The sequence below is a fragment of the Gobio gobio genome, assembly GCF_949357685.1.
Source record: "Gobio gobio genome assembly, chromosome: 5".
Lineage (NCBI taxonomy): Eukaryota > Metazoa > Chordata > Actinopteri > Cypriniformes > Gobionidae > Gobio > Gobio gobio.
The window spans coordinates 45,515,599-45,531,306 of NC_137101.1; the positions used below are offsets into that span (position 1 = coordinate 45,515,599).

A 15,708-nucleotide genomic window follows, 5' to 3' on the forward strand; every position below is an offset into this window, starting at 1 on the left:
CGCACAGAGTGTGTGTGTCCTCCGGTGTCAGCACACTTCCTGAAACTCTGTCTCTTCTCTGCGTTTCATTTCTCTTTCCTAATAGTTTACTTTTTTTATTACCAGATCCGCAGTACCGCTTCAAACAGACAGTCCCTGAAGACGAAAAAGATGTGTTTGTGTTGGCAAGGCGCCCTTATATACTTCCGGGTCGCACGTTGATGACGTCATGGGCTGTCGTCGGTCAATGAGTTTGTCGTGATTCGATAGTAACTTCAGACACCTGTCACGCCGAGGAGTTCCCCGTAGCGTCATTCCGACGCAGCGCGAGTTCCCTTTCGAAAGGGAAATGTATTTATAACATGAAAAAAAATATACGGCGTGAAAAAAAAAAGGCGTAGCCATGGTATGGCCATGGTACGGCCGCGAAGATTCGCGACTATTACGCAGGAATGAGAAAGTAGTTCCTAGCCATATAGGTGTAGAAAATCGCAACTTTTAATTTTCAGTTTGTCTTAGCACACGATGTAACTGTAGAAAAGTTTTAAATAGGAAAAATGTTGAAAGTGTCTTTGGTCATTTTTTGAATGAGATGCTAATGGACTGATTAGAATCAATGATGTATGCTAAGCTATGCTAAAAGTGCTACCGCCAGATACAAAGATCGGCTGAATGGATTCAAAAGCGGTAAAACTCAACTATTTAACTCTAGGGGACTTGTAAAATGAGCCTATTTTCAAAAAAAGTGGAGTGTTCCTTTAATATCAGCTGAAATGTTAACCATTCCGTTTTGATTTTCCATTTTCAAGTCTACGTTTGAAAGAGTCATGAAAGTAAATAATAAACCATGAACACATTTACTTACAGCAGATGAGCTCAGTCAAAATGAAATCAAACACTATTTCACAATCATTTTTATTGTGTTTGCCACTTTATAAATTAATTTTAAAAATACTTTCAGGAAAACACATTAATACAATAAATACAATATGAAGAAATAATTATTTATTTGTGTATAATGTATAAACAGGACAGATTTTAATTTATATATAATAGAAACTGGAGCAGGTATGAATTGAGTCTGTTCACTCATTAGTGTTTAATAGTGTTTAATTAGTATTTGTTTAGTATTTGTTTAATTAGTAATTAAACAAACTTTTTAACATGTTTGTTTTTATCACATTTGTCACTGTTTTAAGTTTAATATAGGGATTGTCTGGTAAAAATAGTGGACAGACATTTCTCTGCACTTCTGTGATTATAAGACAGAGTGTGAACAGGACTTTTATTTTGGTGTGGCGATGTGACGTCATAAGGCTGCGCCGCGCTCCTGCATCTGTTGTGATTCGCCTAAAGAAAGGTTTGTTTTAAGCATTTAATCTGTTTAAAGCGATAGAAACCGTTCAATGGTTCATAATTTATTAACTATTGAATATAACATTGTAATGCTTTATCTAACTTTAATGAAGGCTATTTTGAGGGAGTAAATCGCATCCAAACCGGTAAAAGATGCGTCTCATTTCTCTTCCTCTATCCTGAATTATTTCATCACGAGTTCAATCTCTGGCGAGTAGTGGTGGAGAAACTGAACTTTTCGAAACTCCGAGTCAATTGAATCAAATACTTTGCGAAATGATTCCGTGATTCGAATCGCGACTCGAATAAAACAGTGTAAATGAACGAGAACAAACACTAACACGTGTTATGAAAACTTTAACAAACTAACTGCTAATGTTTTCATGAACGTGTAATCCTTAAAATACAATCTGTAATTCATTAAATATCAAATGTTGATCATAAATGCCATGATGTGTCTGTAATCCCTCTCTGACTCTTACCAGTGACTGAACTACTGAACTGATTGAGGCACTCAGATTGATTTCGCTTTCCTTTCCTTTCCTTTTTTTATTTTTTTATCATCATCTTAAACAGGACAAACACAAAGATTAACTCTGGGTGAAGTGACTGAGATCCACATGACACCATTATGAAGATGGTGTTTATTAAAGAGGAGATTGAAGACATAAAGATGGAGTTCATTAAAGAGGAGAGTCAAGACATGAAGATTGAAGAAACATTGAGAGTGAAAGATGAAGAAACTGAGGAACAAACAGGTTGGTTTCATTCTCAAAGCTGAACTCACTCATTTGATCTTTATTAAAATGTCCAGCTCTACAGAAATGGAGAATATACAGAAGTATAATCATACAACGATATGTACCCTAAACAAAACAAAAAATTATTGTTTTAAACCCAATATCTACTTGCTATAAACATTTGAATATCCCTGAACATAAATAGCAGTAAATAAACATTAAATCAAGCAATAAATAAGTCATAATTCAGGGCTCCAGACTAACATTTGAGAGCAGTAGCACTGGTGCCACTAACTAGCGCTGAAGGGCGAGGGGGGATTTTTATTTAAAAAATGTATCATAAAGGCCATTTAATCATAAAATGATTATTGTGTTGCATTGATTAGTGCAGTTACTAATAATATTACGGCCTAGTTTCACAGACCGGTCTTCGATTAAGCCAGGATTAGGCCTTAGGACCTTCAATTAGGACATTTAAGTAGCTTTTATAAATGTGTCTTAGAGAAAAAAACATTAATGATGTGCATCTTTAGACAAAACATTGAGCATGTTTACATGCACACCAGTAAAATGATAACTCACAAATATCAGCTTATTGAAATAACCAGTTTTCCCCGTTTTCATGCAAACCAGTAAACTGACAACGCAAGTAAACCGCGTTTACATGACTTTATTAATAAATCGGGTTATTTCCTTGAAGTGACGTAAAAAATTATAATTTTCGTATCTGACTCTTTCGTAAATGTTATGTCAGTTGTAATAAAGTTAAATAAAGCTTGCAACATGTGGAAATTTAAAGCTCATATTATTCTCTCGTGCAGTTACAGATGCAGTATTTTAACTAAACCTCTTCTACTTCTGCTGCATGAGATGAGAACACATTTTGGCCGCATTTACACTGCAGGTCTTGATGCACAATTCCGATTTGGTGACTAAATCCGATTTTTTTGACGACCCGCTTACATCATCTTAAAGGTCCTGTTCTTCGTGATCCCATTTTTCAAACTTTAGTTAGTGTGTAATGTTGCTGCTAGAGCATAAATAATACCTGTAAAATTACAAAGCTCAAAATTCAATGCCAAGCGAGATATTTTATTTAACAGAAGTTCCCTTTCAAAGTCTAAGGCTGCGTTCACACTGCAGGCTGAAACGACCCAATTCCGATTTTTTTGCCCTTATGCGACCTGTATCTGATCTTTTCATGACAGTCTGAACGACACAGATCCGATCTTTTCAAATGCGACCCAGGCCACTTGGGTATGTGGTCCAAATCCGATACATATCCGATCTTTTGAAATGCGTCTTCAGTCTGAACTGCCAGGTCACATGTATCCGACCCGCACGTCGTTGATACGCGACAAACTTCATCATTGTAACTCCCGTTCCTTACTCCAGTCCAGTGGTGGCGGTAATGCACAAGAAATAGTTGCTAACCGCCAATAAAAGAAGTACGTACCTGTTGCTAGCCAATACACTCCAACTCCAACGCGTTTCTGCACTGTTATGGGCCGCCGCAGACGTGTCTCTTCCCGTGACAAAGTTAGTTGAAGGCGCTCGCAAACATAATTGAAGGTGGATCTGGTCATTCTGAAGTTACTGACGAATTCGGTGTCAGTAAAGCCACACACATCAGTATCCCACCACTCCTGGCTGCGACTCCGCACACACACGTTTCTCTGTACCGACGTTGCTACCACTGCTCCACAAAACGCCATGGCCAAAAACCTTGCTCTCCTCCTCCTTTTTTAATTTTCTTCTTAACATGAGAAGGTTGTAATGGTGCTGGCTCCGTTGCGAAAATAACTTTAATAAAGCTAAACGAACTCCAATGCTGACACCCATATTTGGCTACTTCCGTAAACAACAAGTGACGTCGTTGACCGTTGAGTACTCTTCTGTGCATGCGGGTCACTTCTGAGTCATTTCACGTTCACACAGGAGATCACAAAAGGTTGCATTTAATTGGAAATGTGAACGGCCTTGCAAAAAAATCGCATTTTTTCAAAAAATCGGAATTGAGCATTAAGCCCTGCAGTGTGAACACAGCCTAAAGCGAACGGCCGGTTTGGACTACATCCCTCTACATCCTGCTTTAATGACGTCAGTAGAACAGTTTGTTGACTAACCTCCGCCCACAAGAATACGCGAAAAAGGGGGCGTGGTCTTGTTGCTCCCGCGTGGAGAAGAGGAAGTGTTGCGTTTGTATAGTTTGTTTGTCGCCATGTCGTCGAGACGCTGTTATTTTCATCCCGGAGTCAAATCACCTTTGTTTGGCTTTCCCAGGGACGCTGTACTTAGAGATCATTGAGCGCATGCATCTCCGTTATGGTAAGAGGCGTGACCTTTCCGGGCAACGTGCGCTAAGCTGCTGTCGAATCACAACACGGGAACCGCTGGCACAATCAGAACTCGTTACGTATTTCCAGAGGTGGGTAGTAACGAATTACATTTACTTCGTTACATTTACTTGAGTACATTTTTTGGGTAACTTGTACTTTTAGAGTAGATTTAAAGATGGGAACTTTTACTCTTACTCAAGTAAATTTCTTGTGAAAAAACTGTACTTTTACTTAGTTACATTCGGTGGCGTTCCTCCGTTACTGTCAAATGGTAATAATTATATTATATATATTAAAATAAGTGAATATGACTTTCGCAAGTCTCGCGAAACGTTGGAGAGGCTGCTTCGCGAGAGGTTGCTACGCATCACCCGCTTATAATTAGCGCGCGTTTAGTCGGAAGATGTGTGTGAGCTACGGGAGGCAGATTGCCCGTGGCCTCAAGTTCAGTCTATGTTTTCACTCCAAGATGTCAAAAAGAATAGTTTCATAATGCGATGCATGTTGTGTGCACCAAAACGAACTGACATCTCAGCACACAAGAATTCCACCCTGAAAAGAGCATGTAACGTTAGCGGTAAGTGTCACAATGATGCCTATATTTGAACACTATTAACGGTCATTTGGTAACTATGGGAAATTTTCCCTTATTATAATACTATTTCACACACTGTCCGAGTGTTTTCCTCATATGCGCTCTTGTGCAAGCAATGAATCGTTTGAATCCTCCAAACAATACACGTCCACGAACAAACGTTCTCATCTTCACATTTACATATCCTTTTCTTCACAAAACGAAACAAATTGAATAGCCTAATGTGACGTCTTGCATTTATACACAAATCCGGACAGTCACCTGTCTGAAGTGTAGAAAATACATACAAATAAAAACGGTATTGTATTCCTACCTAAAGAATAGCCTATATACTTATACAAATATAAGAACAAAGTATGTTTTAAAAAGAGCTCTAGTTAGCCCAGCACACCATTAATTTACACTGTTTAACCATTAATCTCACACACACACACACACACACACACACACACACACACACACACACACACGTTTGTTTTTGTGAAATGTGAGGACATTCCATAGGCGTAATGGTTTTTATACCGTACAAACCGTATTTTCTATCCCCTTACACTGACCCTAAACCTACCCATCACACACACACACACACACACACACACACACACACACACACACACACACACACACACACACACACACACACACACACACACACACTGCCCCTGCCCCTAAACCTAACCCTCACAGGAGACTGTGCAGTTCACTTTCTGTGAAAAAAAACTTGTTCTGTGTGATTTATAAGCATTTTGAAAAGTGAGGACATGGGGAACGTCCTCATATTTCACCCTCTTTTTGTAATACCTATGTCATACCCATGTCATTATACACATTTCTGTCCTGATATTTCACAAAAACATGCCCCCACACACACACACACACACACACACACACACACACACACACACACACACACACACACACACACACACACACACACACACACACACACACATATATATATATAAGGTTCATTAGCTTACATTAGTTAACATGAACTAATAATGAACTGCACTTATAAAGCACTTATTTATCTTTATGTTAATTTAAACATTTACTAATGCATTATTAAAATATTGTTAACATTAGTCAATGCACTGTGAACTAACATGAATAAACCATGAACAGCTGGATTTTTATGAACTAACGTTGAAAAAGATTAACTAATGCTGAACAGAGGTGTTGTTCATGGTTAGTTCATGTTAACTAATACATTAACTAATGTTAACTAATACAACCTTATTGTAAAGTGTTACAGAGAGGTGTGTGAAAGCTCTCCAAGTAGGGTTTTCGCTTCTTATCAATCAGATTGAAAGTAACTAGTAACTAACTACTTGAGTAGTTTTCTCATCGAATACTTTTTTACTCTTACTCAAGTAAATATTACGATTGTTACTTTTACTTTTACTTGAGTAAATATTTCAGTAAGTACTTGTACTTTTACTTGAGTACAGATTTTGGCTACTCTACCCACCTCTGCGTATTTCTGAAGAAGGGACTTCATAGAGCGAGTTCTCAGGCCGTTTTGAGGACAGTGAAAACAGCGGTATACAGATGAGTAAATTGTGTGAAAAATACTGTGTTTTTTTACACGCGAAACATGAACACATGTTATATTGCACACTGTAAACACAATCAAAGCTTCAAAAAAACATTTAAAAGCGACCCGTATCCGTATTTACACTATAAACTGGCAAAACAGCCCAAGACGTTCTGACCGGAACAGGAAGTAGCCTAAAACGGCAATGGATGCAGAAGAATTGATTATGTGTTTTGCTTTCCACACTATATTTAAAGGTCAGCAAAACTCGTAAGGCGGAGAAAAAAGAGGATTAATGTCATTAATGTCATGTGATCGCATGCAGGGGCGCAACTACCAAGTGCCAGAGGGGTATGCAGCAACAATTTTGGCGCCCCCTCCAAAATTTTTTTTTATATATATATGTGAGCCAGACATCATTATATATGGGCTTTAAATAATAAATGTTTATTTTAAAGTATATCAGCCACTGTAGGTCTACCGTAATTATGTACATATATATTATTAACAATGTTAACAAATAAAAAACAGTCACAATTGACAAACATTAACATTATGATCGGATTCCAATAAAGAAACGAAAAGAAAGAAAAGAATCGGAGTACCAAACATTCTAGAGCGCTCTTTAGTTCCTACTAAATTGTGACATGGCACGCGTTTTCACTTGCCCATTAATCTAGTATTGATGATCATTGCAAAAACTGTCATGCAGATCGGCTGAGGATGGGAACCGATGATAGTGAATTTAAATTTTACTGTAACTATAATCATAGGCGTGAGCGAGATGATTGACAGGACGATAGCGGAGGCACAAGTGCAAGATCACTTTTGTTAATAAAAAAAAAAACACAAGCCACAAACTGAGTTTTAAAGGGGAATTACCAACTATCTTTTATTTATTTGTTATAATGTATAAAAATATATATATACTGTTGCCTGAAGTCAACTTATGACGTTTGCGTGGTTTTTACATTCAAGAACATCAAAATGAACAAGTAATATGCTATTTTATACCCTGGTTTTGAGCCTAGCTCCTGAAACGCTTGCTTTTTATGGGCGTGCTGCATTGAAGACCTTGAAGTAAACGCCCACAGCTATGATTGGATTACAGTTTTGCATATTATAATGAGTTTCAGCTCCCCCATCAGTACATGTGGCAATTGATTTGAAAGCGTTTGGGGAAAAACGGCAATCTGAATGATTCGCCCACAGGGTTCACAAAATGTATTTTTCTCATCCACCCGCAATTTATTGGAATGCTATTTTTATTGGCCTGCCCGATCGGTGGATATAACCGCAAACCGCATCACTAATGCCTAGTTCAGACTGCACGATTTTCAAACTGGTCGGATCACTGCTCTTTTCACACTGCATGACTATCTGGGCCAGCATTCAGTCACTGCTGTGTTCACACTGACCGATGAATCGGCGACAGGGGGTTTCACACTGCATGACCATATATATATATATATATATGTTTTATTAACACACACATGGGGAAAAATTATATATAATTTTTCCCCATGTGTGCTCGAAAAAATGCAAAATATCAGCATATGGATAATGCATACTGGTATATTGCATTTTTTCTAGCACACAGAAAATTTTTAATAAATACAGTCTTAATAAATAAATATATAAATAAATATATATATATATATATATTAGTGCTGTCAGTTAAACGCGTTATTAACGACGTTAACGCAAACCTATTTTAACGGCGTCAATTTTTTTATCGCGAGATTAACGTTCTTTTTGGTCTAACAAACTTTGTAGTTTTTTCACATGCTGTTGCAGCAACTAGTAACGTTAGAAAAACTACAACACCACTCCGGATGTAGCTAGACCGGAAACAAAACATCAGGCACGCTGCGGCTGCCCACACTTGTTTGGGCCATTAAAAGAGTAGACGTGGATGGCAAGCGTGAGACGCCGAAATGAGAAACGTATTATGCCATGGTTTAACTCAGGGGTCTTCAACTAAAAGTGCTTGTCTTGAGCGCTGCTTTCTGCTCTGATGGTGCATTCACACCGGACGCGAATGAAGCGTTTTGCGCGAGTGATTTAAGTCAATGCAAAGACGCAAATAGACATTCTGCGGCGCGGATTAAGCGGCGTGCATGTCGCGTCATTCGCGTCCGGTGTGAACGCACCTGCATGCTTGACCGCGCGTCTGGGTCTGAATGTAACAGTGAGCATTGCAACGTTAACTGTTTCATTAGCCTACGTCAAAAGGCTTCGCGGTCCGGATTTGGACCGGAGTCCGCTAGTTGGCGACCCCTGGTTTAACTGCACTATAGGCGGAGTCCTAGTTTACCTCGCATGTGCACTTAGTAATTTTATTTTGTATCACCCTGTTTTGATCCCTTAGAAAGGGCTGTTTGAAGGGGCTGTTTGTGCAACAAAGTATTTTTTTTCACCCTTTTATTGATGGACAGGGTTACATTGTGTGAGCGATTATTTGCTCCAAGTGTGAATGACTGCTTCAAGTGAGAATGTTGGTGTGAAATCGAACACTAAAGTATGCCAATGTTGTTTTCAATAAAACAAACATTTGAACAAAGCAAGCCGATCCACTTTTCTATGTTGATAAGAGCATTAAAATAAGAAAAAATAATGGGACAAAAAGAAATCAAGGGACATTTAGAATAAATAAAAATGTGCGATTAATTGTGATTAATTGTGAGTTAACTATGGCATTAATGCGATTAATCGCGATTAAATATTTTAATCGTTTGACAGCACTAATATATATATATATATATATATATATATATATATATATATATATATAATATATATATATATATATATATATATATATAAACAATTACATGTTATATACGTGTGTGTGTATATATATCTAATTTTCCCCCATGTGTGCTAGAAAAAATGCAAAATATCAGCATATGTATAATGCATACTGGTATATTGCATTTTTTCTAGCACACAGAAAAAATAAAATAAATACATTCTCTCACACATTCTCAATATACATAAACAACTACACATAGCAACTCACCGGTATAAAATTGGACCAACTTCTCCGTCAACAAGCATATCACCGTCATCGCTGTCTTCACTCTCCTCAATGTTTTCCACATCGCTGCTTCGAGTGAGCTCAAATAAACATCTTCAGCAGAAAAAAAACTTCTTTTGACGATCCATTGGATAATAAATTCCGTCCAGTACGTAAGACTAGCAAACAGTTACTGCAAAGAGACCGTCTGTTTACTAGGCTGTTAGCTGTCAAATGACAGGGGAGGTGTGTCACAGACTACGTCGCAGCTACTCGTGGAGAGAGAGAGAGCGCCAGATTCAAATGAATAAATAATCACGCCCAGATGTTAATCTCTCGAGTCTTCAGGTTTGAGTCATTCGTTCATCAAGTCCCAGCCCCATAGGCAAGGCTATGCAGTAACCGGAAACAGAAAAGATTAGTTCATCTCTCGAGTCTTCTCGTTCGAGTCATTCGGGGATTGCCGCCTCGACAGGCACCGGAGACCTTACGGCCACAGCTCCGAGCAGCCGTGTTGACAATGGAGGTGGAGAACATGGTCCACTCGGATTCAATATCTCCAGACTCCCTCGGGATCCGGTCAAAGCTCCACCGGAAGTGGGAGTTGAAGATCTCTCTGACATGGGGCTCGGCCAAACGTTCCCAACAGACCCTCACAGTACGTTTGGGTCTACCGAGTCTGTCCAGCTTCCTCCCCCGCCATCGGATCCAACACACCACCAGGTGGTGATCAGTTGACAGCTCCGCCCCTCTCTTCACCCGAGTGTCCCAGACATCTCCAAGACACGGCCGGAGATCCGATGAGAGGACCACAAAGTCGATCATCGACCTTTGGTCTAGGGTTTTTTGGTGCCACGTCCACTGATGGACACCCTTATGCTTGAACATGGTGTTCGTTATGGACAAGCCATGACTAGCACAGAAGTCCAATAACAGAACACCACTCGGGTTCAGATGAGGGGGGCTGTTCCTCCCAATCACGCCCCTCCAGGTGTCACTGCCCACGTGAACGATGGAGTCTCCAGTCGGAGCACTTTCCAGCACCCCCTCCCAGAGACTCCAAGAGGGCCGGGTACTCCGCACTGCCGTTAGGCCCGTAGGCACATATGACAGTGAGAGACCTATCCCCGACTCGAAGGCGCAGGGAAGTTTCCAACACATGTTTTTAATCACAGTCTGTCTGCAAATCCAGTCTCGAACTGTGTCTTGTTTACAAATGAATCCACAGTGAAATGAACAAGGAAGTTTTCAGTTCTGAAACTTACAGAATATTATTTTACCATGACATTTTATGTATCAAAAGCTCAAGGGAAAGTTGATTCTCAATTCATGACCCCTTTAAAAAATGTCCTGTCTAATCCAAGCTTTATAGTGCCAGTAAATGGTAGCCCAAAATTTGAGCCAACAAAGAGCATCCATCCATTACAGAAAAGTAATCCATACGGCTCCGGGAGTTAATAAATGCATTCTGAAGTGAAACGATGGGTTTGAGTAAGAATAATATCCATGTTTAACACCTTTTTAATTTTTAAGTTAAATATCTAGCTTCCTGCGGACTGACTTCTGGTGTAAAGTGTTGAAAAAGTGTGAAGCACTTGAAAGTCCTTGAATTTTAATCTATGAACCTTGAAATGAATAATGTAAAAACATTTGACTGTTACCACCACAATACCATTGTTACAGTTAGCGCTGTTATGTTAAATCCATGGTGAATGTCGGTGAAAACTTGCATTTTATACTTCTTATACCTTTCATATTTCTTATACCTCTTGATGGGTTCAACATTTCATTCAGTAACGTTAAAAAGCTTGCTGAATAATATTTGATGATTGCATTAGTTTGCATGTACTTGATCAAAGCTTCTATCGCTTGTTTCTGCTTCTTTGTCTGTGTTTCGATCCGGAGATTCTGTACTGATTCAGAAGATGTCATAGCACCCCCTACCATATACCAGTGAAAACATAGACTGCCGGAAACTCCTGTCAATGGCGGGAAAGCGCTGTGTCATAAATGATAAAAAATCTCATCAATGGCAGGAAAAGTTATATATGAGTGATTTATAGATTTTTTTAATCACGGAAATGACGAAATCCAGTCACAAATGGAGCTTGCTCTATAAAGTGGAAGGTCACAAAGTTTTTGGATGAATAGATCAAAAGTGTGACTGTACAATAAATCAGATATTGATATGGACTAGTGTCTGTGAATATTAAAGCTCATAAAGACTGTTGAAATCTGAAGTCTGTTTGTTCTGCCGTGAATGAACGCTGCGGTTTCGTCTACTACTACACAAACTGTTCAGCATCTGCTGTCTCACTATATGAGGGCACATGAACTTCATCTGTAGTGTCAGTCACTTAATGAACATTTCACCATTTAATTTGATAAAACTATTGACATTTGTCATTTCATATACACAGGAAATCACAGGTCTTCACGACAACCAGTCAAAATAAAAGTTCGGTATAACATGAACGAACAAATATATTCGTATTGTACATTAGCGTACTTTGATTAATAAATGAATGAATGAATGAATTAATTAATAAATAAATAAATAAAATACAGTTTGTAAAAACACACAATCTCCAAGGTCTTCATTCCAAGCCGGCAAAGTAAAAGCTTGGTCTACCTTGAAATTATTACATAAATTGCACAGTAAAGCATACTTATTATTATTATTATTATTATTATTAATAATTTTTAAATAATATTTATAATACAATTTTCATTTCTAAATTGTTAGGATATATAAAAACTGCGATTTATACTGTTAAATCATCAAACTCCAGCAAAATACATGATTTTTGGTCAAACCGCCCAGCACTACTCCATCCTTGATCAAACACACCTGCAAAATTAAACCCAACCCCCAAATTTAACTCTGAAGTCTAAAGGACTGTTTGAAATTAAAGGCAGGCATCTTTTATTAAAGCGTAACTCTGCAAGACAGTTGACCTCCAGGACCAAAGCTGCCCACCCCTGATCCCTAGGATAGATTATATATCATACTACCCTTTACCCTGCTATTGATGCTTTAAATGTCTAAATTGTTTTGTGTCTGTTTTTGCCCTAGATCTCATGGCATTGAAAAAGGTAAGTCATGAACTTAATGAAAGGGAAGAATTGAAATATCATGATTTCAAGACTGGAGAAAGATCGACACAGGCTAAAAAGACTTCCTCACAAAAAAGGGCTCAAAAGACAGTAACTAAAAGCTATTTCACCTGCCAACAGTGTGGAACGAGTTTCAGACACAAAGGAAATCTTAACGTTCACATGAGAACTCACACTGGAGAGAAGCCTTACATCTGCCAACAGTGTGGAACGAGTTTCAGACATAAAGGAAGCCTTGAAGTTCACATGAGAATTCACACTGGAGAGAAGCCTTACACCTGCCAACAGTGTGGAAAGAGTTTCAGAAGTAAAGAAGTCCTTGACAGGCACATGAGAGTTCACACTGGAGAGAAGCCTTACACCTGCCAACAGTGTGGAAAGCATTTCAGACGTAAAGGAAACCTCGAAGTCCACATGACAATTCACACTGGAGAGAAGCCTTTCACCTGCCAACAGTGTGGAATGAGTGTCAGACATAAAGGAAACCTTGAAGTCCACATGAGAGTTCACACTGGAGAGAAGCCTTTCACCTGCCAACAGTGTGGAACGAGTTTCAGAAGTAAAGAAAGCCTTGACAGGCACATGAGAGTTCACACTGGAGAGAAGCCTTTCACCTGCCAACAATGTGGAAAGCATTTCGGACGTAAAGGAAACCTTGAAGTCCACATGAGAATTCACACTGGAGAGAAGCCTTACACCTGCCAACAGTGTGGAAAGAGTGTCAGACATAAAGGAGATCTTAACGTCCACATGAGAATTCACACTGGAGAGAAGCCTTTCACCTGCCAACAGTGTGGCAAGAGTTTCAGATGTAAAGAAAGCCTTGACCGACACATGAGAATTCACACTGGAGAGAAGCCTTACACCTGCCAACAGTGTGGCAAGAGTTTCAATCAACAAGGAAGCCTTAAAGTCCACATGAGAGTTCACAACAGAAAGAAGCCTCACACCTGCACTCTGTGTGGGAATAGCTTCACACGGAAAGTAAGCCTTAGGGAACATATGAGTGTTCACACCGGAGAAAAGACATTTACATGTGATCAGTGTTGAAAGAGCTTCAGATGTAAATTAACCACATGATACTGTATTTTCCAGACTATAAGTCGCTCCGGAGTATAAGTCGCATCAGGGCTGGCCCAAGCCCTTATGGGGCCCTAAGCAGAATTATTGTCAATTCTTGATAATTCGCACATCAATGTTAGTAGTTGTAGCTGTGTTGCTTACATCATGTCTGGCTGTCATGTTTTTACCCTTATACGGTTTTTAATTGTGACAGTAGCAAACCCACAAGAGTGGCCAGGTGTTAATATTCAAAGCCTATTACAGTTCAAACTGGGATATGAATGTTTTTATTTATTTGTATTCTTTTAAGTAGCCTAGTTTCTTATGCTGAATGCTCACTTTTCCCCAGGATTCTTTGATGAATAGAAGGTTCAAAAGAACAGCATTTCTATGAAATAGAAAGCTTTCAAAAAATCCTAAAAATATTGTACACAACTGTTTTCAACACTGATAATCATAAATGTTTGTTGATCATCAAATCATCATGAGAATGATTAGTGAAGGATCATGTGACATTGAAGACTGGAGTAATGATGATAAATTTAGCTTTGATCACAGGAATAACTTACACTTTACTATATATACGCATAGAAAACAGCTGTTTTACATTATAATAATATTTCACAATATTACTGTTTTTACTGTATTTTTAATCAAATAAATACAGCCTTGCAGAGCAGAAGAGACTTCTTTTAAAAACAAAAAATGTTGATTTATTTCAAACATTAAACAGAGCTTTTATTTTGGCGAAAATAAAATGTTATTTTTTGCATTCCATTCGACTGTGTAGAAAGAACCTTTTAATTTTCTAAATAAAACTTCCAAAATACAGGCTACACAACTTATAATTCCAAGGGGACGATATAGCACTCGCAGAAAAAACATTTACTGAGAAGCTGGAAGCTATGCTGTACTCTGTCCAAAACATGCAGCACGTCAGACAAGATATTCACACTAAACCATAGCGCATTCTCAAATCCATCCATTAATAAAAAGGTTACCGGGCAACTGGCGAGTTTTCTCGCACTTTGGACTTTGAAACCTGGCTAACAAGCGAATAGTGTCCGGCCGATGGCGCCGCGAGCTTGTGCAGCGCGGTCAGAATCAATCCGTGGGATATATTAAGAAACTTAACTTTTTGCAGTTTATTTAGTAATTGTTTAAGGCCATTTCGCGATTTCAATCATCATAAAATAACAGCATTAAGTCATTTCACGCAAGCGTTGTTAGGGCAGAAGCAGTGCAAAGAGCGGGAGCCTGCCCGCTGTGCATTCACACTGGCAGAGTTTGTCTCGCGCAGCTGAGCCTCTCCCGGCAGAGAGTTCAGCGTTGTTCAAGCACCCATCTGTGAACTCGTTCCTCCAGCTCTGGCCATCTTGCTTTCAGTCCGCGATTAGCTTTCTTTGCTTTCTTCATTACAGTTAAAGTAACCTTTGCTTTTTGCCAGTCCCTCACAAGTTTCTCACTCACTCCAAACTTTCTTTCTGCTGCTCGATTACCGTTTTTGGCTGCATATTTTACTAACGTTACCTGCAGTTTGTAATTTGCAGAATAGGTTTTTCTTTTTTGGGGGGCATTTTGTTTGTGTTCAGTCTGTCTCAGTTGTCTTTTAAGTTAATATTTCAGTTAACAGGTTTTCAGTTTTCAGTTGTTTTCAGTCAGTTTTTTCAGGGGTAGGCTACAGGAGCAGCATAGAGCGGCCTCTCGCGGCTGTAGGCGTAGCTAAATGTTTATTCTTGTCAGTCAGTATGAATTAATTTTGATATATAAGTCGCACCTGACTATAAGTCTCAGGACCAGCCAAACTATGAAAAAAAGTCTTATAGTCCGGAAAATACGGTAATTCACACTGGAGAGAGCCCATTAATATGTGGTCAGTGTGGAAAGGGTTTCAGATTTAAAGATAACCTTAATGCCGAGTTTAGACTGCATGATTTTCAAACTGGTCAGATCACAGTTCTATA

General features: G+C 38.8%; 1 protein-coding gene across 1 annotated transcript; it reads left to right on the top strand.

The window, feature by feature from the left end:
• The first annotated feature begins 1,911 nt into the window (after positions 1-1,911).
• On the top strand, positions 1,912-14,493 carry LOC307126168 (uncharacterized protein). The gene is made up of 2 exons (XM_079816574.1): positions 1,912-2,093; positions 12,642-14,493. The coding sequence occupies exons 1-2, from the start codon at positions 1,967-1,969 to the stop codon at positions 13,730-13,732; spliced, it is 1,218 nt and encodes a 405-aa protein (XP_079672700.1). The 5' UTR covers positions 1,912-1,966; the 3' UTR covers positions 13,733-14,493.
• The last annotated feature ends 1,215 nt before the right edge of the window (positions 14,494-15,708 follow it).

What these genes read in the sequence shown, in the direction of transcription:
- LOC307126168 (XM_079816574.1), top strand. Translation starts at nt 1,967, where the DNA reads ATGAAGATGGTGTTTATTAAAGAGGAGATTGAAGACATAAAGATGGAG. An exon ending in AGAAACTGAGGAACAAACAG is followed by an intron (nt 2,094 to 12,641) that starts GTTGGTTTCATT and finishes TTTTTGCCCTAG; the next exon opens with ATCTCATGGCATTGAAAAAG.